This window comes from Sciurus vulgaris (genome assembly GCF_902686455.1).
Source record: "Sciurus vulgaris genome assembly, chromosome: 7".
NCBI lineage: Eukaryota > Metazoa > Chordata > Mammalia > Rodentia > Sciuridae > Sciurus > Sciurus vulgaris.
In genome coordinates this window covers 86617932-86645128 of record NC_136467.1, presented here as the reverse complement: position 1 = coordinate 86645128, position 27197 = coordinate 86617932, and the positions used below count along the sequence as shown (strand labels likewise).

The 27197-nt window shown below is 33.9% G+C and overlaps 1 protein-coding gene across 10 annotated transcripts in view; it reads left to right on the top strand.

The window, feature by feature from the left end:
- MYO6 (myosin VI) overlaps positions 1-27197 on the top strand; it is a 136709-nt gene that overhangs the window by 48386 nt on the left and 61126 nt on the right. For all 10 annotated transcript variants that reach the window (XM_079146506.1, XM_079146505.1, XM_079146504.1 and 7 more), the window contains 9 exons: positions 3480-3622; positions 7998-8067; positions 12593-12666; positions 15387-15516; positions 17825-17930; positions 19930-19985; positions 22363-22460; positions 23175-23339; positions 27044-27124. In XM_079146506.1, coding sequence (XP_079002632.1) covers positions 3506-3622; positions 7998-8067; positions 12593-12666; positions 15387-15516; positions 17825-17930; positions 19930-19985; positions 22363-22460; positions 23175-23339; positions 27044-27124 — 897 coding nt within the window. In that variant the 5' untranslated portion in view covers positions 3480-3505. The remainder of the gene's footprint in view (positions 1-3479; positions 3623-7997; positions 8068-12592; positions 12667-15386; positions 15517-17824; positions 17931-19929; positions 19986-22362; positions 22461-23174; positions 23340-27043; positions 27125-27197) is intronic.

Here is a 27197-nt window from a genome sequence, read left to right as displayed (position 1 = left end):
TTACTTATTTTCATATCTCCCCCACTTCATTCTTTTTCTTTTACCCATCTTTCTAAAAGATTGGAAGCTTTTATATCTTCCAATGAATATTTCATTTCTACTATTACGTGGTTAAAGAACTATTCTGACATTTGTAAAAAAACAGTAAGAGATACTTTATTCAGAACTATTGTAATGGTCTATTAGTCTACTTGGGGTACCTTAACAAAGTACTGCAAACTGAGTGGCTTAAACAACAGAATTTCATTTAATCACAGTTCTGGAGCCTGGAAATCAGATCAGTTGGCCAACATGATTGGATTTCTATAAAAGCATTCTGGCTTCTAAGTATCCTCCTTTTCTCTGTATGTTCACATGGCTTTTTTTTTTTGGTGCACGTACATGGAGAGAATCAATCTTTCCCCCTTTTTACCAGCTCTCTCTGATTACCTATGAACTCTTTTAACCATAATTACCTCCTGAAAGCCTTATCTCCAAATATCATCCTGAGTCACAATTAGGGTTAAGGCTTCAACATATGCATATTCAAATGTGGGGGAAAGTAACTTAAATATCTAGGGTACTAGATTCTGTCTAATTTAGCAGGATTCTTGCTACAACTAGGCTGTGCAGGCCTGGCGTGAACTGGAGTATTGCAGCAGTTTTTGTATGCACGCCCTTCATTGTTCCTGGTAATTATCATTCCAGAGGACTTCATCTTCTCCAGATAATAACCTCTAAATTTCTTCTGGCAAGGGAGTGGGTTGGGCTTTTGCACAGAAATGTGGAGTGCACATGTGGTTAGTTTCAGGAAATCTTTTTTTTCAACTTGCATCTAGTCTTCCTTATTTTAGAAATGGGAAAGCAGTTTGAATAGTTCAAGGGAATTTGTCACTTCATTTTTGTACTTTGGTTTTGATTTGTGATTTTTAAGTTTTTTTTTTTTTTCAGAGAGTTATTTATTACCAATTGATCACTGATGACTATTCTGTAGTTTCCCTTTGTGTTTAGAACTACCACAGAGTCACTGTCTTAAAATTGATTAGTAGCTTCAGCCGGTCATGGTGGCTCACACCTCTAATCCCAGTGGCTCGGGAGGCTGAGGCAGGAGAATTATGAGTTCAAAACCAGCCTCAGCAAAAGTGAGGTGCTAAGCAAGTCAGTGAGACCCTGTCTCTAAATAGAATACAAAAAAAAGGGCTGGAGATGTGACTCAGGGGTCTAGTGCCCCTGAGTTCAATCTCTGGTACCCCCCACCAAAAAAAGAAAAAAAAAAAAAGATTATTGACTTAAAATGCAGGATGTGAAGGAGAGAAGGGGAAGAGGTGTGGCTAGCATCTGTTGAGTGCCATTAGAATGGTGATGATCTCAGTTTTATGTCATTTAATCCTTACAGTAATTCTGTAAGGTAAGTGATATTATCCCACCATATGGATAAGGATAAAGATAATGATCAGAGAGGTTAAGTAACCGGCTTAAGAGCCAGTCAGAGAGTGGTAGAACTATTTCAAGTCTGGGTTTTAAGAGCATTCAAATCTTTCTAATCAATTGTCTTGCTTTATTCTTCTCAAACTGTGTGAACAGTTATTTCACTCACTGGTGACTTTGGGGCTACTTGTGTGTACCTGGCCTTAGGAACCCAGAGAGGAATAATCTGTGTCTTGGTGGAGCAAGAATGACCTGATAAGATGGACCTTTCAGTAGGATTACCAGTGATCTGTATGTAGAGTGACAAGAGTAGAAGCAGGCAGCAGTTAATTCCAGAAGTCTTGGTACAAGGTGATATTAGTTTGGACTAGGATGGCAGAGGAGTTGCAGAAAAGTGGGTAGATTTGAAATGCTTATTGGAGAGGAAGCTGATATGATAGGGTGTCTGGGGACGTGGTTCAGTTGTAGAGCACTTTGCCTAGTGGGTGGTAAGAATTTAGAAGGAGCTAGGGGATTAAGGATGACTCCAGACTTGATCTGAGCTGAATATTGTTCTTGCCTTAACTGATATGTGAGAGAATAAGCTCAGGTGGTAGACCAGAGTAGTAATAATGTGATTATATATATGTATATATGTATGATATATCCATGAGGAGTTGACCAATAGGCAAGTAAGCATCTGGGAGCTCAGCAGAGGTCTGAGCTGATAAATGAACTTGGGCGTCACTCACATGTAAATGGCATTTAAAGCCATGGGACTACATATATTCATCTAGGGACAGCATACAGATGTACATGTGGTGGTAGAAGCCTGGAGTAGTGTTATTGATTCCTGTTTTTGAAGAATCTTCATCTGTTAACTCAGATTTACATGCTAATGTAATAGCATTTGCTGAATGGTGAAAGAAGCCCATGCTGTAGCCACTGCATTGAAAATGATAATCAATAAACACATTGCAAACCTGTTAATAGTGATTTTTTAGACAGAACTGTTTGTTAAACATCCTTGACTCTCATGAGAGACTACATCTGAGAGCATCAACATTGGAATCCCAGATTTGAGAACGCCACACAAGAGGAGCATTATGACACATTGTGAAAAAATAAGTTCCTATTGAGAGGCAGAAAACAGAATGCCAAGTATGAAAGAAGCCTTATAGGAATAATTAAAAAATGAGATTGAAGTTCATACTAGGCAAAAACTGGAAACAGTTGAAGTGTCCAACAAAAGAACAAGTAAATGATTGTGGGACATTCATTCAGTGGTCTAGTCTACACAATTTGGTTGAATATGTTGAATATCAAAACATTTTGTTAAGTGAAGGAATCCAGACACAAAGGAATACATACTGTATGATCTCATTTATGTGAAGTTTAAGAACAGGCAAAAATGATAATAGAAGAATAGGGATGTCTACGGAGATGAAATTGATCAAATAGAGTCATGAGAGAACTTTCTTGGGTAATGGAAATGTTGTATATATTGACTAAGGCATTTGTCAAATATACACTTGTCCAAACTCATCAATATGTGTACTTAGATTTTACATTTTACTGAATGTAAGTCTTAGTTAAAAAAAAAATGAGAAAACAACACAATCGGTATGCTGAGTACTTCTGTGATGATGAGTGTACAGTGCACATACCTGCAGTCTCAGAGATCAGGAAAGCCCAGAGGAAGTAGTCTCTCTTTTTATCCCTTCAGACCCCAAATTACTTACTTTTCAACTCTCAGCTAACTCTACACCATAACTTCTATTCCTCTGATGACTATTTATGTTGTGCAAATGAGAAACTGCCTTGACCAGTTTCTGTACTGGTGAAGATGTGGTATTCTACTGCAGGCACAGCTGGAGGCAGGCAGTAGCAGGTTTTACCTGAAGGTAGAGCAGCCTTCGCTTGACTTTACCTATGGGCGGCTAAAGCAGGCAGAAAACAACAAGATGGGTAAAAGGTGAAATTTGTCTGGGATATTTCTGTGAGTCTATTTATAGGAAAGCTTTTAAAATAGATGTTATTTATTTTATGTTTCTAAAATTATTGATGTTGCTTTATTTGTTCCTTTGAAACAGGAGATAGTGGATAATCCTCTTCAAAAATGGAGGATGGAAAGCCCGTTTGGGCACCACACCCTACAGATGGATTTCAGATGGGCAATATTGTGGATATTGGCCCTGACAGCTTAACAATTGAACCCTTGAACCAAAAAGGCAAGGTGAGTTTCTCAGAAAGATTTCAAAATGTGATCTTTTTTTCAAAATAGGTATTTTTTTAGTGTCTCTCTTCTTAATGAACTAAATATTCTTGGCACAGTAAAAGTGAAAGGGAAAGGAAATCAGAAGTACATGCCCTAGGAGAAAATGGTGTCCTATGACAAAATCATACAAAAATTTAATGAGCCTTTCATAATCACATTCTTAAATAGCTATGTGATAAAATATATACAATAACATTTTTATTCCTTACACCATATTACGTTATTAGTCTCTCTGTGATGTATTCGACATATTATAAAGTAAAAATATGAATGCAAACAGGGTTATGTTATTAATTTTTTGCTTTTGTGTTAGCCTTCTTTGTAAGTCTTTTACTTTTTTACTCCCTAGGGATTGACCTCAGGGCAGCTTAACCACTGATCCGCATCTCTAGTCCTTTTTATTTTTTATTTTGAAACCAGGTCTTGCTAAGTTGCTTAGGGTCTCTGCAAGTTGCTGAGACTGGCTTTGAACCTGACATCCTGCTGCTTTAGCTGGGTTTGAACCTGACATCCTGCTGCTTTAGCTGGGTTTATAGGCATGTGCCACTGCACCGGGCTGTATGTCTGTCTGTCTCTTTGTTTATTTATTTATTTTGGTGCTGGGGATAGAACCCAGGGCCCTGTGCATGTTAGTCAAGCACTCTGCCAGTGGGCTACATCCCCATCCCTATCTAAGTCTTTTTAAAAGGCTTCTTTTTAAACTTACTGGCATGGAATTTGAATTAATATATTTCTACAAAGTAAAAATACTTAAGTCTTAAAGCTGTCCCTTTATTTATTATTTTTGTGATAATGATAAGCATGAATGTATGCTTTAGCTCTGTGCACATGCTATTTGCTTTTATGCTTAGGCATAGACTAAATAATATTACCAAATGGAAGTTTGGGAAAACAATCCCAAGAGTTGGGATTGCTCATAGAGAAGGTATCCTTTGCAAACAATCTCTCTTACAGTCTTCATGAGTACTAGTAGGATCTGATTTTGTGAGAGAGCTTCACAGTTTTCAATTTAACAAATATTCTTGTTAAACATTTCTTCTAGATGTCATCTCTGTTTACTGTAGACTCTGCAAATGTTCATGAATAATTTATATTCTACTGGTACACAGTTAGCTAATGCCATATAACTGCCATCCTTCTGGGAACTTTAGAAAAACAAGGTAGATCTCTCATGAGGTCTTTTCAGAGAGAAAACTATTCTGTTACTGTAAACAACCCAGGAACCGAAATGCATAATACATAATGTTGCCATGTTAGAGGAGGCCAATTAAAGATACCTTCAGGGAAGGAAAGGCAAAATGTTTCTAATTTTTCCTCTTATTAACAGGCACCTATTTATACTTATAATGCGGTACATTTACAAAATGAAAAAAAAATTTTTAATGGCTCAATTATTTTATATATTTGAAAGCTTTTACTTTTTGACATATTTTATAAACTGTAAACCAGAAGGCCAAAATGAAAAGTATTTTGTACTTATTTTCTGGTAATGTATATTGTTACATCTCCAGGTGACAAAATAATTCAATTCAAAGCACAGAAGAAACTTGATTTATGGGGATATGCTTTTTCATGTTTTAAATATTTTAATATGCTTTAAACTGCTTTATTAGTATTAATCAGATACAGATGTAGAAACAAAACATGGTTTAAATTATGAATTCATATGAATTTTATAGATATGTAGATGATTCTATAAAGTTTTTTTTCCACATAATTTTTAAAAAAGATTAATAAATTCTTAGAGATTACTTTTAGTCTTCATTTTCCCCTCTACTTTGTGTTGAAGGTCTTAATAAATCATTAAGTAGCATAATAACCAAATGCTTTAAAAGATCTATAGAAGAAGCAGTTTTTTACCTAGATAAATGTTATTAGAAATTAAGTGCACGAAGCAATGAACCAGTCTGATCTACTGTGTGCTGGTGCAGTGGAGGCACAGAGGAAGTAAGATCAGTTCTCATGGGGAACAGAGTTTGCGATAGCAATGGCTTTCAAGCTTTTCATTTATTTCTTATAAATTCAAACACATAAATCTTAATATGTCAACAGTTATGTGTAGTGTGTGTGTTTGTGTGAATGTGTTTCTATTTAAAAAAAAAAAAAGAGTTGATGAAATGAAATCTCCTTGGCACATGCTATACATTTTTTTTGCTAAAAATGGTATCTTAACTCCCTAAATTGAATTCATGTTCCATATTTACAGGAGACTGGCCTTCAAACTGAAGCCCAAAATATTTTCTTTTCCCAGTCCACTTTATTGGTCTTATATTTTGTCAACATCAGTTTCCCCTCCATACTCTTGCCTTACTCTGGTGTATGTGTTTCTCCTTCTCTTCTGCCCTTCCCTTCTGCAGGTGTTTTATCAAGTCCTCGCAACAAACCAGGTGGTATTTGTTGCTTTGTTTCATTGCTCGGGGTTTTCTTTTTGCCTGAAATGCTGCTCTTTATAGTTACTTAGCAAATGTTTTTTTATTTTTCAAGACTAATTGAGGTCAACTTCTATCTATAAAAACTTTCCACATGTACTCCATCGCTCACTCCCATGAAATAGAATTAACTGTTGATTGTTTTTTTCCTTTGAGGAGTGGTATAACTTTTTAGTGCTCCTGTAATTCTTATTAAAGATAAGAGTTTCCATTGGTCTCCCCCTCCCCACTCTATATTCTCAAGTGCAGGAGTTATTTTACACCTCTGTTCTGTCACCGGAGCTTGATGCACTGGATTTGCTGTGTGGTTGGCGTTTAATGCTGGATGATCAATGTGTACCTTGTTATGTGATCTTCTTTTGCTAGGAGAAGAAAGCATTCTCCATTTTACAGAAAGCGATTTTTGATAAAGTAGATTTTTTTTTTTCCCTCAGAGAATAGAAGAAAATTGAGGGCTGGTTGTTAATTTGGATGAAAAAGGAGAAGGGAGAAAAAACTACCTTTCAGGACTCATTTAACCTTAACCTTCTTGCAACTTTGTCTCTCCCCTCCCCTTGAGTTTCCATTCCCCTTCCAACTTCCTGGAACCTTTTTTATTTGGCATAACTACTGCCAGGTTAGAACTAAACTCTGGAGTCTGGAGAGTTATTGCCCTTGTTGCTATGGCTGTAACAATTGGGCCCTTAGTTCTGTGAGACCAGCAGTTATTTCTGAATGTTTTTTTCTATAGAATTAGGTCTACATTAGAGTTGTTTCATATTGCTATGCATATATTTAATTCACATTATGGAGTAATTATGCCAGTCTTCCAATTTTTCCACGTTTACAGCATTGAGAATATGTGTACTAGGTTTCAAATAATTAACTTTCAGAATTTTTAGAGCATAACAATTTTCTGAGTTGGGCATGACTTTGAATTGCAGTAGTCCTTACAGCCTGGATTTTACTCTGTAAACTACAGTGATAGCCTTGTCTTATATGGTATTCTTGCACACCAAGCACACATACAGATCAAGAAATATGATGATTATTTTTTGTACTTGGGATCAAACTTGACCTTGAAGTACACTATTTCTAAAATATTATTTGACCTTAAAGTATATACTCTATTACTAAAATATTATTTTAAAATAGTTGTACCATTTTTCCTTTAAGTTTTATTTGATGCAGTTGGAAACTTTAACCACAAGAGTAATTATAATTGTTTGGAGGTATAAATTTATAAATAACTGTTAGAATATCTTGGTTTAAAATTTAATTCTCTTTAAAGTAATTTGAGATCGTTTGTTCTCTCTTACAAGATTCTATCTTAATTCTGTTGTGTCTGCCATAGCAGTTAAGTGATAAATGCAGGTTTATTAATGGATACTTGTAATTTTATGGACTAAATATTTTTGGGTACTGTTTATATTTCAGATGTATTTTTATATAGGAATTTGTGTCAAATATGTTTTACTCAAATAACATTAATTAAATAATAGTTCATTTTGTTATATCTTGTTGAATGTTACCTTTTCATTTTTTTAAAAAAATTAAAATTCCTGCATATTCCTACATAAAATTATAAGTATGAACATTAAAATTTTTATTTTTGAAAATGTCAAATAGAATGTCTGTGTGCATTTAATGTTAATGTACTTTTGTCCCACTCTAAGTTTAAGAGCCTGTGATACTTACTTACTGGTTTCCATTATTGGTTCTCATTCATAGTAATAAAGGATAATATTTTTGAGTAATTTTTATCCTATTGTGGGGTTAATGCCTTGTTAAATAGTAGAATTTGCATTTTATTTTAATACAGAGCATATTGTTTGCCATTACAATACATGCAACCAATTAAGCTCCTTTACTTTTCTTACTATAAATAAGCCTCAAGTTTAATGAGCTTTTGTTTTGCTTATTAGACATTTTTGGCTCTCATAAACCAAGTGTTCCCTGCAGAAGAGGACAGTAAAAAAGATGTGGAAGATAATTGTAAGTATGAAGTTAAAAATTAATTTCAACACATAAAAAAGAAACTGTCCTTCCATGAAATAAATAAGTGATTTTATTACTAGTAAACTACTGGTTTAAAAAAAAATGTAGACTTTTCACTTGAAGGTTCATCTGAATAGAGGAGCTCCAGAGTCCTAAATTAATTGTTGCCTCAGATAAACACTTGGTGAAAGACTCTCTTGAGTGTCTTTTTAGTGTTATTTTAGTTGTGCAAGTGTGAGGAATAGTAATAATTTACTGTGAAACTGGAATTAAAGGTCTTTTGTTAAGTCTTGAAAGTCATTTTGAAATATATCTAGAGGCAGGTGATTTTAGTATATGTGGTTCAGTAATTGGAAGTTGAGTCACTAGAAATCATTAACATCACTCCCTGAAGCAAAGCAGCATTAAAAATTTATAATAACTACTTATAGAAAAAATTATTTCAGATATTACATTAAAATGAAAATGAAAATTAACTTATAAAAACCTTAACATGTTTGGTGATACCCTTTATCACCATTTTCAACCTTAAGAAGTAGTCACATTTTAATTTTGGGGGGAGGGTATAGCTTTCTTGTTAATAGAATACCTGAGCAAGAAACTTAAAAAGAGGAAAGATTTATTTTGGTTCGCAGTTCTGGAGGTTTCAGTTCATGGTCGGCCTCATTGCTTTTGGGCCTTTGGTGAGGCAGCACATCATGACTAGAGCATGTGGTGGAGGAAGTTGCTCACCTCATGACAGCCAGGAAGCAATGACAGCAAGGAAGGACCTGTTGTGCCCTTTGAGGGCACATCTTCAGTGACCTAAGAACTCCTACTAGGCCCCACTTCCTCAAGATTTTACTGTCTCTGGTAGCACCAAAGAGAGCACTAAGCCATTAACATGTAAATCTTTGGGGGACATTCCATAATCAAACTGCAGCAGTGGGGACAATATTTAGGGATCATGTCCACTTGTCATGGTTTTCCTTAATGTTACCTGATGTTAGAAACTATTTTAAGAAAAAAAATAAATGAATAGACTTGTTCTTACTGGTAGTCATTGTAGTTCACTATTGAGTAAAAATTCCTTATCTAAAAAGGGGTAGTACCCATATGTAAATAGGGGTATTCTTGAATAGTGCTGGTACTAGGAGAGCCTTTAATAATGGGGTCAGGCAGGGTTGAGTTCTGATTCTGACTATGCAGTCAGGAAGCTTATGTGCCCATGGCAACTTAATCTTGAGATTCTTATCTATATAATGGGAGTAATAATGTATATGTTGCTTGCTTAGATATGATATATTTTAAATGCTTACCATAGTATGTGACCTCTGACAGACTCATTAAATGATAGCTGTTATTAGGTACAAAGGTCAAGGAAAAAATATGCAGTTCCTTTCCTTTCCAGAGTAACTGGAGAGTATGTCTGATGAGCTAATGCATTTTTGAACAATAAAATGAAAATAAAAGGAGCAATATCTAAAATAAGAGAAAATTTGTGTCTATTAAAATTTGTTTGGATATGTAGAGCTAGGAATTAATCCCTTTCATATCTTAAAATTTTTTCATTTAAATCAATGAATTTAAATATTTTAATATTTTAATCCTTTTACATTCTTTTTTTTCAATACTAGGAATTGGGCCCATTAGCACTCACTACTGAGCTACATCCCCAGTCCTTTTTTTAATTTTTATTTTGAGAAAAATCTTTTTTTATGCTACATGCAAAACAATCATATTTCATTAAAATGAATGCAAATAAGAGAGGAAGCATACATTTTCAGATAAACAGTGGTGAGACAGAGTTAAGTTGCTGAGGCTGGTCTCAATTTGTGATCCTACTGCCACAGCCATCTGAGTAGGTGTGATTACAGCTGTATACCACTCTGCCCAGCTTTTAAAATCCATTTTTTAAATTAATATTTTAAACCATTCTCCCATTGTTATTTTACCTTGATATACTTGACCTGCCTTTAAATTTCCCTGGCCTTAGTATAGATTTGCTGCCTCTTTTACCTGCAAGATGTGAATGTTAATGGTTCTCATGATATAATAGCCTACCCTACTCGAAGATTTTTTTCTGAAGTACTGTCATTAATGCAGCTTTGGTTGTTGAGTTTAGAATATAGGTTTTCCAGCTGAAGTGCTCCCTTTAATTAGTTCTTTTGTTGTGCTTTGCTACCATACTGCTGTCCTTTCTAAATGATGCTGATATTTTCTTAGGGTCTCAAATGCATATATCTAAAATCCTTTTCTCTTTTATATATCATAGTGATAATGTAATGGTAAATGTTGATATCTATAGAGTGTGTTCTGAACTCTGTGATAAGCATTTGATTAAACTGAGTTATATGTTGTCTTTTGATAGTGCCCCAACAATTTAGCAAAATTATTACCTACTTTTAGCTCTAATTTTTCTATGTAAAGGGTTTTATATGTAGGTATTATTATATTAGTTTTGCATTTTTTATTTAATTCTTGTGCATTACTACCAGAATAGGAAAATAATTCAGCGATGTGAAGTCAGTAATCATAAAGAAAATAATAACACATTTTCATGCTTATTTTAAGCTACTATTACTTACATGACATATAATATTCTTCATAAATATGACTGTTACATGTTGAGAATAGTTAAGTATACATTTGAAAATAATCCTATAAAGTACCTTATTCAGTCTCTTTTTCAGTAATGGAATGACTTCTACAACATTGTAAATCTAGAATTGTATTGACTTCTTTTGTGTTAAAATTGTGGCTTCTCTTTTTTTTTTTCCTTTCAGTGAACTAGAGCTGTATTGAATAAGCTGGATCAGATAATTCTGTAGTCATATCTCTAAATTTAATAATGAAGTCATAATTATTCTTCATTAGCAACTTTTGATATACAGTTTGGAAGTTGAGTCAGTAGGACTCTCTGTGAACACACTTGTAATGCATATGTAAATATATATTAATTCTTTTTAATATGGTTAAATATGTGAATAATTAGGTATAAAAGGTGGACAGTTCACATACAAGATTGCATATAAATAACCAAACCCAGGTAACTCAAAGTTTGACTCCTAGAAGAGAGTAAGAAAGAATCAGGTGGTTCAGGAAGCTATTTCAAGACCTTTAAGAACATCTCTAGGTCACACTTTCAGAGAGGTGTAAAAAGTGGTAGGGACTTTGAATTTCTCACTCTGTCAAACTAAGGGTTGCAAGTGTTTTCCTCTCTTTTCCCTTCATGTTTCATGAAAATGGAATTGCCTGACTAGGGTGGTGTGATTTAAGAAGGCTCTCCTATCTAAATTCTTACAGTAAGAACTTGTACCTATTGGAGATTTATTTGGTTTAATGAATAGATATCCCTGAGAAGGAAGGTGGTGAGTATGGAAGGTGATAGAGGAGAGGTAGCAATCATTCATTCACATGTCAGTACAAGTTTACAGGATTAACTTTCTAGGGAAGGTGTACTACAGGATTAGAAATTTTTATTTAAACAGGTGATATCATATGATCAGGTTATTTCAGAGAAAAGTGAGAGATTGTGGTTTAGCAGAGAACTTTGAATGAAGAAACACACAACACGTAAGCCAGACTTCTAGAGGAAAAAGGTGGAAGAGGAGCTGAGATATAGAAAGAAACATACCAAATACCCAAATCAGATGTATATACCTTTGCAGTCTAACCCTCTCCAAATCCTTCTTCAATTCAAAGGAAAACTGCTGTTCCACTCTTAGGAACAAACTCTCTTTTATTCTACTTTAAGTGGCATCAGGGAAAAAAAAAATCCTGATTGTGTCCTGAATTAGCTTCATATCCTGACTTAAGATTACATGATTTTTCCCGGACTCACACTTCATCCTGCCAGTTATAGAAACTGACAGAATGATCTGATGATCCCTTGCCATTCTAAAAGTTTATCTTATCTGTGAGATTCTGAGCATCAGACTGGATTAGTGCCTCATGTTGTTGTATCAAAAAATGCATTAAAATCAGGGCTTTTTAGAAGGCGTTTCCTCTTGAATTATACTTGACTTTTTAATCAGCCTTCATCACTGCACTCTCACAGCTACTCAGTAGATTTACTTCTCTAGTTTGAAATTCGTCATTTAAAAATACTATGCAACCTGGTGTGGTGCTTCTTACCTATAAACCCAGCGGCTTGGGAGGCTGAGGCAGGAGGATCATGAGTTCAAATCCAGGCTCAGCAATTTAGAGAGGCCCTAAGCAACTTAGCAATACCATGTCTCAAAATACAAAATAAAAAGGACTGGGAATATGGCTCAGTGGTTAAGTGCCCCTAGGTTCAATCCCTGGTACTGTAAATAAACAAATAAATAAATAAATAAATAAATAACCATGTAACACATATGTAAAATAAATTTATTTTAAATCAGCCCCTGGGTTTTACATGTACCTAGATTTTTAAAAGATAGAATTAAATATAACAGTAAATTTTAACTTGGGTCAATGATTCTGATTAAGATAATACTGTTTTATTTTTACTTGCTTTTCTTCAACTGTCTAATGATCTACAAATTGTATTTCCTAGGTTCACTAATGTATTTAAATGAAGCCACGCTTCTCCATAATATCAAAGTTCGATATAGTAAAGACAGAATTTATGTAAGTATTTTACCTATGTTTTAAGTTTTTATGAAGACAGTTATTTACATGCTACTGTTTGATTTTGCTAGACTTGAAATTTTCTAACATGAAAGCGTGCTTGATCTGACCCAGTTGAACAAAGCATGAGCTCCATGAGGACAAGGTGTTTCCTAAGGTACTGCTTTTCTTCCAGGGCTTAGAATAGTCCTGGTAAACAGTGGACATGTGCTAAATATTTGTGGAATGAAATAATAAATACAGAGCATCACTTAATATCTTTCAGGCTTAAAAATGCCAAATTTGAGTGTTTTAAAAAACGCTATATTTTGTTTGATTTCTAATTAGTAAAGATAGTATCAAAAAGTAACAAATTGGGTTGAGGGTATGTAGCTTGGTGACAGAGCACTTGCCTAGCTTGTGCGAGGCCCTAAGTTCAATCCCCAGTACCACAGGGAAAAAAAAAAAAAGTAATGCTTTTAATGATAATAGTCAGAGTTTATACCAGATCATTCAGTTGGATGCTTAACTGCTATGTTTTAATTATAATTATTCCTTGGGAATGTGTGAGATTTTATTCTAATATAACCTATTCATAGATTCCTTTGTTGGCTAGAGATAAATTACCCCATTGTAGTTCTCCTGTTATAAGGATGGGGCTCTTCATTATTTTTGAACGAAGAAAACACATGGCTTCCTTGACACTTACTAGATCAAATGACAGTCTTAATCTTTTATATCACTATCAATTTGTCTAATTGTACTTACTTAATTCTGACTAAATTACATATAGTCTTTGCCATCTGTCCAAGTAGTGACAGCTGGGAAATAGAATTAGTCTACTGTAGTCCAAAAGAGTTTATTTGCCATCTTCCAGTTGTATGCAATATTAAGACTTTACTTTCTTGATTTTTTTCAAAATCGATTAAATAAAGAGTATATTATGCTTAAATATGGGTATTCTTGAGTGGAAATATATTTAGAAGCAAAATTCACTCCATCAGTAACCTTATGTTGAGCAGAATCTAAATGCTGTTTTAGAAAATACATATTTTGAAGTTTGTTAAAGCAATTTAACTTGTAGTAACATCAGTGAAAGTTAATTTGGATATGACAAGGTAACATTATCTTTCAAGTAGAATTGTAGAACCAGTATTTTCAAGGTTAACTGAAGCCATGATTGCTATGTTTTTTTCCTAGCCAGGTATGCCTTTTAGTTATAAAACCCCTAAATATCTGTACTATATAAAATAGCTGTTATTACTATGATTTATGTAAATGAAGGAGGCAATGATGCTAATATATAAGTAAAGGAAGCAATTTGGAGTAGTAGTTTAAATTTGATATTTCATGTTTCATAATGTTTAAAGTTAATTACTATCCTCTTGGATTTGAGTGAAATAACAGCTAACCTGCATTTAACATTTTCATGGTTACTAAAATCTTTGATCCTTTTCTTTTTTCTCCCTTAGAAAGATTAATATCTGGAATTTCTTTTTTTTTTTTTTCACACTATTCCAGGAAACATCTTTGAGAATGTTCGAAGCATTCTAGTTTAGTACTCTGAGAGTATTAATACTGAGGGTAGTAGCATTTCCATAGCATTTCTTTTTCACAGTTAGAAACAGAAAAGCGAAAAAAAAAATGGCACATGTTTGTAATCCTAGCTATGCAGGAAGCTGAGGCAAAAGGAGCACAAGTTCTAGAACATCCTGGAAAATGTAGCATGACCCTGTTTTAAAAGAAAAAACCTGGGGATGTAGCTCAGATGGTTGAGAGCCCCTGAGTTCAACATTCAGTATTACAAAAGGAGGGAGGGAGGGGAGAGAGAGAGAGAGAGAGAGAGAGAGAGAGAGAGAGAGAGAGGAGAGAGAGAGAAAGGGGGGAGGAGAGAGAGAGAGAGAAGAGAAGAGAAGAGAGAGAGAGAGAGAGAGAGAAAGAAATAGAAATAAATATGGCCATGTGAGCCCTGGTTTTCTCAGTATTACTAAACCACAACTATCTACCCAACTAGGAATTTTATAAATCTTGCTGGTACATTTTTCTGATCTTTTAAAGCCACAGTTAAATTTGGAATTTAAAAACAAGCTTAAATTGCTCACAAAATGTTTACCTCATCAGTGTTCTAGGCAGTGGTTAGCATATATTGTTTTACAGTGCTCTGGACCAAGAGGTCACTTCACAGCTAAATCACTATTTTGCATTCACTGATGGGGATGGACCCAGAGCATATTAAAGCCTTCAGTAGCAGGGTAAATAAAGTAGTCTGTGTGGGATTATAAATAACCAAAATTCAGCTGTGGGAATAGAATGAAGGGAGTAGGTTTCATAAGCAAAGTCAGCAGAAGCATCCTGATAGAGAAGGAGGCTTAGAGACTTCGATTTCTGTTTGTGCTGACTTGGTGGTCATGCCATCCACATACTGGGAGAGCATATGGGAGCAGAATATTTTCTCTGAGGGAGGTGGGAAGAGGTAGTTATAACTTTGGACAGGCTGAGTGTGAGATGCTTATAGGTTGATAAGATAAAAACATTATCTGTATCTTATAAAAGTTGTATAAGTGATGAGTCCTCTAGAAATCAGGGAATATTTAGGGTTAGAAATGCAGCTATCAAAGTCTTGGTAATAATAGAGAATTGAGGGTATCTGTTTGTTGTATATTTCCTTCTCCTATTAGTCTTGTTCAGCTTTAAAGGAAAATAGCAACTGGAAAATTTCATTTTATACTTTTCTTATTTAGACATATGTCGCCAACATTCTGATAGCAGTGAACCCATACTTCGATATCCCTAAAATATATTCTTCAGATACAATAAAGTCATATCAAGGAAAATCTCTTGGGACAATGCCACCCCATGTCTTTGCAATTGGTAAGTGATTTGCTTGTATTTTAATTCTTGTCTCTTCTTATATCATGCAAACTTACTTAGTTTTTCCTCTTGGATTAATAGAAGATACCATGAATTGAATATATATTTTGGAAGAGCTGCCTGCGATTTGGGTGTGTAAACCTGCTTAGGAGCAGGTATCTTAAACAGGGTAGGGAAGAATACTTTTGCAGCCAACTCATGGGGCAGTCATACATCATCAACTTTTTTAGATGCCTGTGTCCTCTTAGGTGTTTTTGCCATCATAAAAGCTGACCTGATGATACTTTTTGATTCCTCAGTATGATCAGCTCTATCTTAGAAGTATCCTCTTTTGCAGCCTTGAGGCCCAGGTCTTTCTCTTTTTACCCAGGTGATTTCCTGTGTGTGTGTTACTTGGGTTTGAGATGGAAGAGCAGACTTCTTCCATGCAATACTTTGCATCAGGGCTTTATAAAATTAAAGAATTGAAAGTGGTACATGCTGGGGATCTGTGTACAGACAGTGAAATATGTCTTGGCCTTTCCCAGCCTCTCTCCTTGAGGCTCTCCAGGTCTGAGGCATGGAGAGATGGAGTTATTTGGTCAGAGTTAGAAATTACTTTCTACCTTTTCCCCCGACAAGTCAAAGATGTTGGCTCACTGCTTTGCTTCCAGACATAACCAGCAACTGAATGCCATGTTTTGGTGCTGGTTCTTAGTGCAGTTTGTTTCTCTTCGGGCTTTCCTGTTACGCTGTGTTTTGGCCTAACCAGGCTTCACTTTCAGATTGATGTGTGGTTGATGTGTGTGCCCTGTACTACTGGGCAGAATAAACGCACAAGCCAAATTGAACATCAGATTTACTTTAGTTTAAGACACTTTGATGAGCATTTGTAAGTTCTCTTATCATCCTGAAAAATGGTGTGCAACCCTCAGAATCTGAATATGTGTGAACTCATCACTGGAGAGAAGTTACAAAGTGTAAACAAACTAGTTTTTATTTTTCGTCTTTTACTGCCAAAAAAAGTGTTTAAAGTGATTTTATAAAAGTGGGTGAAACAGGTTGTTGATAAATTGAACAAGGGAATGGGTGTACTCTTGCGTATGGTTTATTAGTCACCTTTATCACTATAACAAAATGCCTGGCACAGGCTGCTTGTGAAGAAGAGGTTTATTTAGCTCACAGTTTTGAAGGTTCACAAATAGCATAGTTAGTGCAGTGTCTGTGGTGTGACTGCCCCTTGGCTGCATTACATCATGGCAAATAGCAATGGCAAGAGCAAGCGAGTAGTTACATCTCGATCTAGGAGCAGAGAGTTGGGAGGGGCCTGGTTTACTCCTTTATAATAACCCTTTTCCAAGTACTCAAGGGGTTTTAGGTGAACTACCTTCTGAGAGCATACCCCCAGTGAGCCAAGGACCTCCCACTAGGCCCCTTCTTCAAAAAGTTCCACTACCTCCAACAATGTCACCCTGTAGTTCAGGCTTCAGTACAATGAACCATTGAGTACCCAAACCATACTCCAAATATAGCATATGGTTTGCATTCTGTTCTTAGAGTCTAAGCCATTTATAAAGATTTCTGTATTGGTATGTTTGAGGTGAGAAATTGTTGTCTTATTGAACCAAACTGGTCAGGAATTATCTCAGGTTTTTAAATTATAAACCAATTTAACACAATTAAATTCTGCTTAATCTGTCTGTATAGTCTTAAAATTTAAGACATTTCATAGCTTAAATTGTTGGAATGTAAGGAAGATAGTTGAAAATGATATATAAACAATTCCAAGTCTAAGAAATTTAAAGCAGTTTATTTATCTTTGGAATGCCTATAAATTCTATGTTTAAGTTCACAGGAGTATTACAGGAATTCTAATAGGTTTCTTTTGCAGTTATGTGTTTTTTATCTCTAGAAGAAATTTTGGTTGCCATATTTCTTAATTAGAAGCTTGTTACTTCAGCTTTTCACAGGGGATTTCATAAGTTATGCATAGTGAGCATTTTTTTTTTTTAATCCCTCTGTAGATCTGCTGTTGGTACTAGGGAAAGTGGAGTCACAGTTGTTAATATGTAGATATTAAAGCACAAATTTAAGAGTTGTTTATTTAGATTTCACGTTATTTAGCTGTTAGGGTAATAAGAGCATTGAAAATAAATACTTTTGGAGATGTTATTTTAACACTTTTGAATGACTTTATTTTAAAATTTCATTAACTGTTAATACAAATTTATGATTTCTTTAGGAGCAAGTGCTTCCAAAGTGAACTTTCTAACATTTAATAACTGTATTTAGTGTATTGTTCACCATTGATGTGTTATTTTGACCTTAGCTGATAAGGCTTTTCGAGACATGAAGGTGCTCAAGATGAGCCAGTCCATCATTGTTTCTGGAGAATCAGGAGCTGGCAAAACAGAAAATACAAAATTTGTTCTCAGGTGAGTAGTTAGCTAACCTGAAATATTTTAAACAGGTGGTAAAAAAACACATAATATAGAATTTGCCAACCTAACCATTTCTCAGTGTACAGTTTAGTAATGTTTAGTGTATTCACATTGTGCATATGATCTCCAGAAGTTTTCATTTTGTAAAACTGAAACTATATACCCATTAAGAAATCCTGCGTCTTCCTCTGTCCTCACCCTCTGGCAGCCACCATTTTGCATTTTTATTATATAAATTTAAGTTACTTTAGGTACCACAATAAGTGGAATCAATATAGTATTTATCTTCCTGTTAATGACATTTCATTTTGCAAAGTGAAGATATACCTATGTCTGGGTTGGTGTTCCTGTAGTCCTAGACACATGGGAGACTGAACCTAGGAGTTTGGGACAAGCCTGGGAAACTTAGTAAGATCTTGTCTCCCCTTTTTATTTATTTATTTATTTATTTATTTGGTGGTGTTTTGGATGGAACCCAAGGCCTTGCACATGCTGAGTAGGTGCTCTACCCCTGAGCTACATCCCCAGCCCAAGACCCTGTCTCTTTAAAAAGACTTAAAAAAAATAAATGTTTAAATGTTGTATTATGCATTAGAATCTCTTTCCTTTTAAAGGCTGAGTAATATTCCACTGTAGGAATACATTTTACTTATCCATGCATTTATTGATGAGGTCTTGAATTGTTTCCATCTTTAGCTGTTGTGAATAGTACAGTTATAAATATGAGTGTACAAATATTTCTTTGAGAATTTGAAAGATTGACTTTTAACACCTTCACATATTTTATGGCATATTTTGGAATGTGGGCTCTGTGATTTTTAAGAAACAATTTTCTTATATGGAAGCTAATCTGTAGATTATTGAAAGCCAGCTCTGATATGTTATTTGTATGAGTATCCTGGAAGAACCAGTGCTAGTTAGGCAAAGGGAAATTTAGGAATGTTCCTTCAAAACCCCAAATCCAAATGGACATTCTCTTCTCAGTATTTCTCCTAGTAGTGAGTTTCAAGCCATTTTTTCCCTTAAGCTTATGATGTTGGCCTTTTTATTTTTACCTCCCCACATTTCTTCCTTCAGTGTATCCCCTTTGCTGCCATCAAATTTAACTCTCAACACTTTGTTTAGAATCATAACATTTGAAAAATGGAAGGAACCCTAGCATTCATTTTAGTTTAGTTCTTTTAATTTACATACCCTGGGAAGTTAGATCTAATCATGAGTCTACTGCTAGGACCAGCACATTCACTTGTATTGTTCCTGCTGTATTATAGTTCTATGTAAATGTGTATGCTACTCAGAATTATTTACATAAAATCAGTTGAAGAATTTTTAATGCCTGTTATAGATATGCAATTCGGGTTAAATAAATGCATCTAAGTACTCTCAAAAGTGGTTCAATTTCTTATTCTTTCTCTCCTGTATATAATAGTCATATGGTGAGTCTGTGGTTAATGTAGGAAAATGCACAAAAAGTTAAGGAACCTTAAACTTATAATGTACATTTACACTGTAAATAAATGATTGCTCTTTGTTTGGAAATGGTGTCAAGTAAATAGTTATTTCATTTTGTCTTCTTTTCATGTAACATCTTGAAGATCGAGAACTTCCCCTTGTTCAGCTGCAGATTGCCTTATTTTCTGTAGCCATAATGTTGAACTAATAGGTAGTAATAAGACTTTGAATGTAGTTGATGAGTGTTTCCATGTGAAATATGTTATATGTTTAAAATTAAATGTTTGGTTAAAATCAGAATATTTCCAAGAAGAGCTTAAAAAATAATGCTGGTTTAGACATTAAAGGCAGTCCAAATCAAATTTTCAATAAATTTGAAGCTATAAGAAAATGGTTGCATTTGAGCATAAATTTATAATTTTTAAAAGTTGTAATGATGATCCAGGTTTCAGTTTTACATATATTGAATAATACTAAATTTATAAGTATATCATATGCAATATTATTGTTATCTCAATTTTTTATCCTATATTTTAAATAGATACCTGACTGAATCCTATGGAACAGGTCAAGATATTGATGATAGAATTGTTGAAGGTATTGTTAAATTTTCTGTTGTTGAGCATTTACTGAAATTAACTTATTAGAATCCTTTTAGTAGTTTGGAATGTTCTTCTCCCACAGATGCCCAGAACTCCTGTCTCCTACAAATCTTTAATCACGTGTCATCTTCTCATTGAATTAATGTCTGTTGTCTCTTCCCACATCCCTACCCCACATTAAGTACTAAGAAGGCAGAGTTCTATTTTACTTTACAAACTCAGGATAGTACTTGATACACAGTATAAATATTGGTATGAATGTAAGAAATAGAGGGACCTCTGGCTTCCTGTTTATTTTCTGGTCCTTTTTTTCTGTAAAGAAGTAAAGAAGAAGAAGAAGAGTTATTTGCTATTAGGACACTTTTTTGAGGAAAATTATTATAATGAAAGCATTCTCTTAGAAGACAAGAGTGCGTGTACTGATTTCCTTAAGCTCTCCATGCTTGCGTACTCTTTAGAAGGCCTCTTTTGCCTCAATTTTGAGACTACCGGACTAGGCCACCATCATGTTGAATTGGTATGCAGTACCTGCACTATGGATCCCTATTTGATCTTTTCAGTTAACATTCCTGCTTCTTCTTAATCTAGTCCCTGTATGGAAGTGGGATTGACCTGTTTCTTTAAATTTTGTAACAGCTCCATATGATGACACTCTAAAGCTGTGTTATCACCTACTACTGTACTGTGTTGTCTGGCTCCTACCCTCTGGCCTCATGTTGAGTCTGTCTCCTTTGCCTTAGTCCTGTTGGTCTTCTTGTAGGTCTTTGAGGTGCTTCAGGCCTTTCTGTATACTTTCTCCTTTCCCCTTTCTCCTTATAGGTAGGTATTACCCTTAAAAGTTGAATAAATGAGAAACAAATCATGGATTAACTCAATAAAAAGACTAATTTGAATTCTGATTTATTCACTTGAGGTGTAGACTCACTTGAAAATTGAATGTAAGCCCAGGTTTTTCTCATGGTAATATACTACATAGTATGTAGTGTGTTGTTGAGAGAAATTGGGAATTGTATTTCAAACATTTCTATTGCCCTTCAGTGGAAGATCACGTTGTCACTGGGAGGCCATAGAAACCTTTGATGCCCTCTTTAATGGAAATTTGGTGGTTGTTTTGGGAATGAGTATATTATTAAAAGCATAAATATGATTTTCTTATGGAGTTTTTTTTTTACTTATATTAAAATTTACTTTAAATTTTTAGTACATCTTTAGTAAAGGAGTTGGGGAGGCCTATAATTGAATCCTCCTTTTGTCAGTAGCCAGTTATCTGACCTTTTGAGAGTTGGTTGGCTTTTCTGACTTCAGTTGCTCATCTGAAAAGTGAGGGTACATGTTAATATTTCTTTTAGTTTTAATGGCTTCCTACTTACTTTGGCAAGTGAAATGGCTAGGAAATGATCTTTTAAAGGGACTGGAGGCTAGTTTTGCTTTCTACTGGTCAAAATAAGACTTCATAAGAAATATTCTAACAAGTATTATGAAGCCATTCGAGGTTGCTGGTGAAGAATATGTAAAATTAATACTAATCTGGTGTGTTTATAATTGAGATACTGGTGAGTGCAAGAATATATCCTAGTATCACTCATGATATATGTGTGTATGATTTTAAAATAAACATAAAATGTTACAAATGTTCATAAGGATTTTAAAAACTATTATTCTGAAAGCCTTTCTTAGGTAATTCTGTAAGGTCTCTTTTTAATTTGTTAAATTCCATTGGATGTGCATGTAAAAATTTTTTTCATAGTTATAGATGGACAGCATGTCTTTATTTTATTTATTTTTTATGCTGTGCTGAGGATCGAACCCAGTGCCTCACATGTGCTAGGGAAGCACTCTGCCACTGAGCTACAGCCCCAACCCTTCATATAAAATTTTTAATTTACAGGTTATATTAATATGTAAAATATTTTAGAAGAGTAAATCAAATAATAACTTTTTTTGCCTGTTATTTTATCACAACAGCTTTGTTCTTTATTTGTTATAAATAAAATCTTTTGTGGGGCCGAAGTACTTGTTAAATCTTGAACATCTTTAGGGGTAATTTTTAAAAGTTGATTTGTAAATTTTATATCTTAGTGACTTTAAAATTTAGTTTTTCCCATAACATTTACATTTTCTTTTTATGTACTTTGAGAAGTTTTTCTATCTTAGGCACTTGAGTAGTATCTGAACATAGTGGGTTGAGTGATCATTAAATATGTGTGGAATTTGACATTACATGATAATTCCTCCATGTTAATATTTTTGAGAGGATCTGCTCTAGTATTTTTTCTAACATTTTTTTCTACAGAATCATACTGTGCATATCATTTTGTAGCTTGTCTTCATGCTCATTTTTTGATGTGATATGTCATTTCATTTCTCAATAGCTAATCCCCTTTTAGAAGCCTTTGGAAATGCAAAGACTGTTCGTAATAATAATAGCAGTCGATTTGGAAAATTTGTAGAAATACATTTCAATGAAAAGGTAAGTGAAAGTGACTTTCGGAATAATATGTTTGGGGAGTATTTGTGAAAAAATACAGGGTTTTGTTAAGAATTAGTGCTATACTTGTACTTACGGTAAATCCCTTTAAGTTTCTTTGTTACTTTTGGTAGGAGAATATGTAGATTCAATGTGATCCAAAAGCTCTTTTCATGTTTATAATCCAAACATTGAATTTGACTGCAGCATCAAACATAACTTCATATTTAGTATTTCCCGCCTAATTTATTCTTTTGTTGTTGTTTTAATGTGTAGTAATTGTACCTATCTATGAGGTACAGTGATATTTCAACATCTGTACAGTACATCTGTATATCTGTACATCTGATCAAATTAGGGTAATCAACATTTTCTCCTTAAGAATACTTCATGTCTGAAACCTTGAACTCCTGTCTTCTATTCCTTCATGAACTATGCAGTAGGTTATTGTGGATGCCTGCATTGAGGTACAGGGCACATAGATTCTGATTCTATAGAGGAGGGTCTGGGAAGAAACTTAATGAAGATGTTTAAAAATGAATGAAGACCTCCACAGATATTCTAAGCTTATATTTATTTATTTGTTTTCCCCTTGTATTTGATGCATATTATACCTTTTGATAGGGAAATGTTTATTAGAAAGTGTAATTTAACCTTGTTAAATTATACTTTAAGACTTAAAATGCAAAAATGTGTATTCTGTCTTTTGTTTTTTAGAGTTCAGTTGTTGGAGGATTTGTTTCACATTATCTTCTAGAAAAATCTCGGATCTGTGTTCAAGGGAAAGAGGAAAGGAATTACCATATCTTTTATAGATTGTGTGCTGGTGCCTCTGAAGACATTAGGGAAAAACTTCATTTGAGCTCCCCAGATAATTTTCGGGTAGGTTGAAGAAAATAAATTTCATACAATTTTTGCAAATTGCATTGCCTTCAATCATAAAAAAGTGAATTTTGCATCTAGTTCTGCATGTGTATAGCTTACATTAAATAAAGAACAGTTGGCCTTCTACATCTGTGGCTTCAACCAACTGTGAATTTATTAAACTATTTAGAGTGAAAAAAAAAATTGTGTCTTTTCCTTATCATTATTCCCTAACCAATAAAGTATAACATAGCATTTACATTGCTTCAGGTATTATAAGTAATCTAGAGATGATTTAAAATATATGAGAACTTATGTATAAGTTTTATATAAATACTATTCCATTTTGTGTAAGGGACTTTAACACCTGAAGATTTTGCTCTTCTGTATCTGTAGAGGTCAAGGAACTAATCTCCCATAGATACCAAAGAACAACTATATAATGTGTTAGAATGATTTCTGTACTGCAGAGATCTTTATTGAGGGTTGTTTCTGAGTTTATAATACAGGTTAAACATCCCTAATCTGAAAATCCCAAATCTAGGATTGAAGATTTTTGGATTAGGTATGTTCAACCGGAAAGTCTATGCAAGTACTCCAAAATTAAATAAAACGAAACAGAACACGCAGCCATATCAATGTTTATAGCAGCTCAATTCACAATAGCTAGATTGTGGAACCAACCTAGATGCCCTTCAACAGATGAATGGATAAAGAAACTGTGGTATATAAACACAATGGAATATTATTCAGCCATAAAGAAGAATATTATGGCATTTGCAAATGAATGGATGGAATTGGAGAATATCATGCTAAGTGAAATAAGCCAACCCCCAAAAACCAAAGGCCCGAAATGTTTTCCCTGATAAGTGAATGATGATATATAATGGGGGTGGGGGAGTGGGGAGTGAGAGAAGAATGGAGGAACTTTAGATTATGTAAAAGGAATGAGAGGGAGGGGTGGTATGAAAAATGATGGAATGAGACAGACATCATTACCCTATGTACTTGTGTGATTACACGAATGGTATGAATCTACATCTTGTACAACCATAGAAACAAAATGATGTACCTCTTTTGTGTACAATGAATCAAAATGCAGTCTGTAAATAATCAAAAAATAAATAATTAAGAAAATTAAAACAACTTCAAAATTCGAAACACTTACCCAAGTATTTCAGATAAGGGATACTCATCTTGCATAACACTATATGAGAAAATATGTAATATAATAGGTAAAGGATAGGTGTTAAATCCCATATTAATTTAAGATTAATTAGAAATTCATAGTAGTTTTGTAATACTAGCCTTCAAGTTACCTTTGATTTATCTGTGAAAAAGTTTGACCACTGAATTAATAGTAATAAAGGACATATGCTTAAATCTTTACTTCAGTAACAAATACTTATTGCTTGCCCATTGGATGCTAGGCATTGTGCCAGAATTAAAAAGATTAAATGAGAAACAGTATCTGTTCCTGAGCAACTTAGAATTTGGTGGGAAGCACATACACAATCTGATAAATTGAATAAAGAAAGCTAGACATAGAATGCCTCAGCAACCTGGGGATTTTGTGAGACTTAATGGAAGGATTTTCAAGTGTTCACTAATTGAAGAAAGATGGAAAAATATAAGCAAAAGCAAGAAGTATCTTAAAGGGTAAGGCAGAAAGTGGTGGGAGGGAGGCTATAGAGCTGGTGAAGAACTTTAGTGGAAAATTAGGCATCAGTTTGTGCTTTCTCTCATATGTATGTATACAAATACTTCTATATCTCCTTCCCCAAATAATTTTGCTTTGAAGTGACTTGAAATTGTGTTACTAATTTTATCAGGTTTTCTAGTTAATACCTCTAGTTAGAACTGATAAAACAAACACTTCCAAAATTGTTTAATTTTTTGTCATTATTTTATCCAATTTGGGTACATAAGGATTGTAGAGATATACCTGTTTGAAAATGTTTGTATTAACTGTACATGTATTTTAGAAAATAGAAGATTTAAAATGTTCTTTTTATTAAAACTTTTAAAATTCTTTTGCTGTAGTCATGCAAAGATGCTTGAATATGAAGAAAGATTGGATATAATGAAAATGGATGGCAGGATAGTTACAGCTTTCTAATTAGAGAAAAAGTAGAAGAAACAAGTATCATTCTTATGTTTTTAATTCTTTTTGCAGTCCTGGGGATCAAACCCAGGGCCTCGCTCATGCTAGGCAAGTGCCGGACACTGACCTATACACCCAGCCCCTTAGGTTTTGGTCTTAGGTCCAACTATCTATAAGCCAAATACTTGGCCAAACATTTGAAGTGAGGAGAAAAAACACTGTGGCAATGAGAACATTTGTTTTGGCTCTATATGTTTAAACTGCCATTCTATTAAGTAAAGGTCAATTGAAAATGTTTTAGCATTATCCCTTTCCCCTTCAAGGGTAGAAGAAGAAACTGCAATCATTGTCTAATTTTGCATATGTTAATGTTTAATTATAATAAAGGGAATAGTAGATGCATTGATCATCTAAAATATCAATTTATCTCCCCAAAACATTCAAATTTACTATAAATTTTTCTTGGTGTACATATGTGGTATATTTATCTTATAATTCATGCCATGGCACAATGGAATTATCGTGACCTGATTTAAGAAAAACTGAAATGTTTTAAACTTTTTTTCATACTGTTGTCCTATCTTATGGACCTCCTCATAAATGTAAGGGATTTTCTTTGAGGTGAATATATTACAAATTAAGTATTCCTTATCTTAAATGCTTGGAACCAGAAGTAGTTCAGATTTTAGAATTTCTTGGATTTTGGAATATTTGCATAGACTTTATCAGGTGAACATAGGTTTGAAAATTAAGAATCCAAAATCCAAAATGTTCCAAAACCTGGAACTCTAAATTTTGGAACATTTTAAATTTAGGATTTCTGGATTAGGGATGCTCAACCTCTGTTTTTGTCCAACCGCTTTCTTTATTCTTATTTGAAAACTCTTAGCTTACGGTATTTCTGGGAAGTAGTGTAAATTGTTGAGATAAAAAAAACTGAAATTATTTGATCCATAAAGCAAACATTGCAATTTTTATGTATAGTCACTGTTAACTTTCAGTAAATGTGAAAGTCATGTTTTGAAGAACTGATCCAAAAATTGGAAATTATGAAAATAAGGATAATATTTCATAATTATTCATAGTTATTCAAAGTCAGAATGGCACTTGAAATATTGTCATAATATGCATCCTTATTTGATATCTCATTTTTTTAGCAGATGGGTGATTTTTTTCATTATTATCTGTAGTACTAATATTATAGATAATATTTAAAAAAAGATAATTGAGGATGTAGCTCAGTGGTAGAGCAACTTGCCTAGCATGTGTGAGGCATTGAGTTCAATCCCCAGCACCACAGCCAGGGGTGGGTGGTGGGGGAGATATTCAACACTGAGAATGTTTAAAATTTCCACCCTTTAAAAATAAAAAAAATGATTTTTTTAATTTTAATAATTTTATTTAATCTACTTTCAGGGATAAGGATTGTTAATATTCTTGGTTAGATTAGTAGTAAAAAATATAAAATATAGAAGTACTGATTTAATTGAGGGATTATGGAATACTCAATTTATGTTTAGAAATTCTTTATGGTTAGTCCTATTCGATGTTGTATTTCCTTTTGTATTGTTTCCCTGTGGGTCATATATGTTAATTGTTTTGAATTTCTTTATTATAGTATTTAAACCGAGGCTGCACTAGATACTTTGCTAACAAAGAAACTGACAAACAGATTTTACAGAACCGCAGAAGTCCTGAGGTATAGTAAACTATTTTTTTAATTTAAAATTTTAATGTCAAAAACAATAATGCTGAAAAATATATTTTTTTAA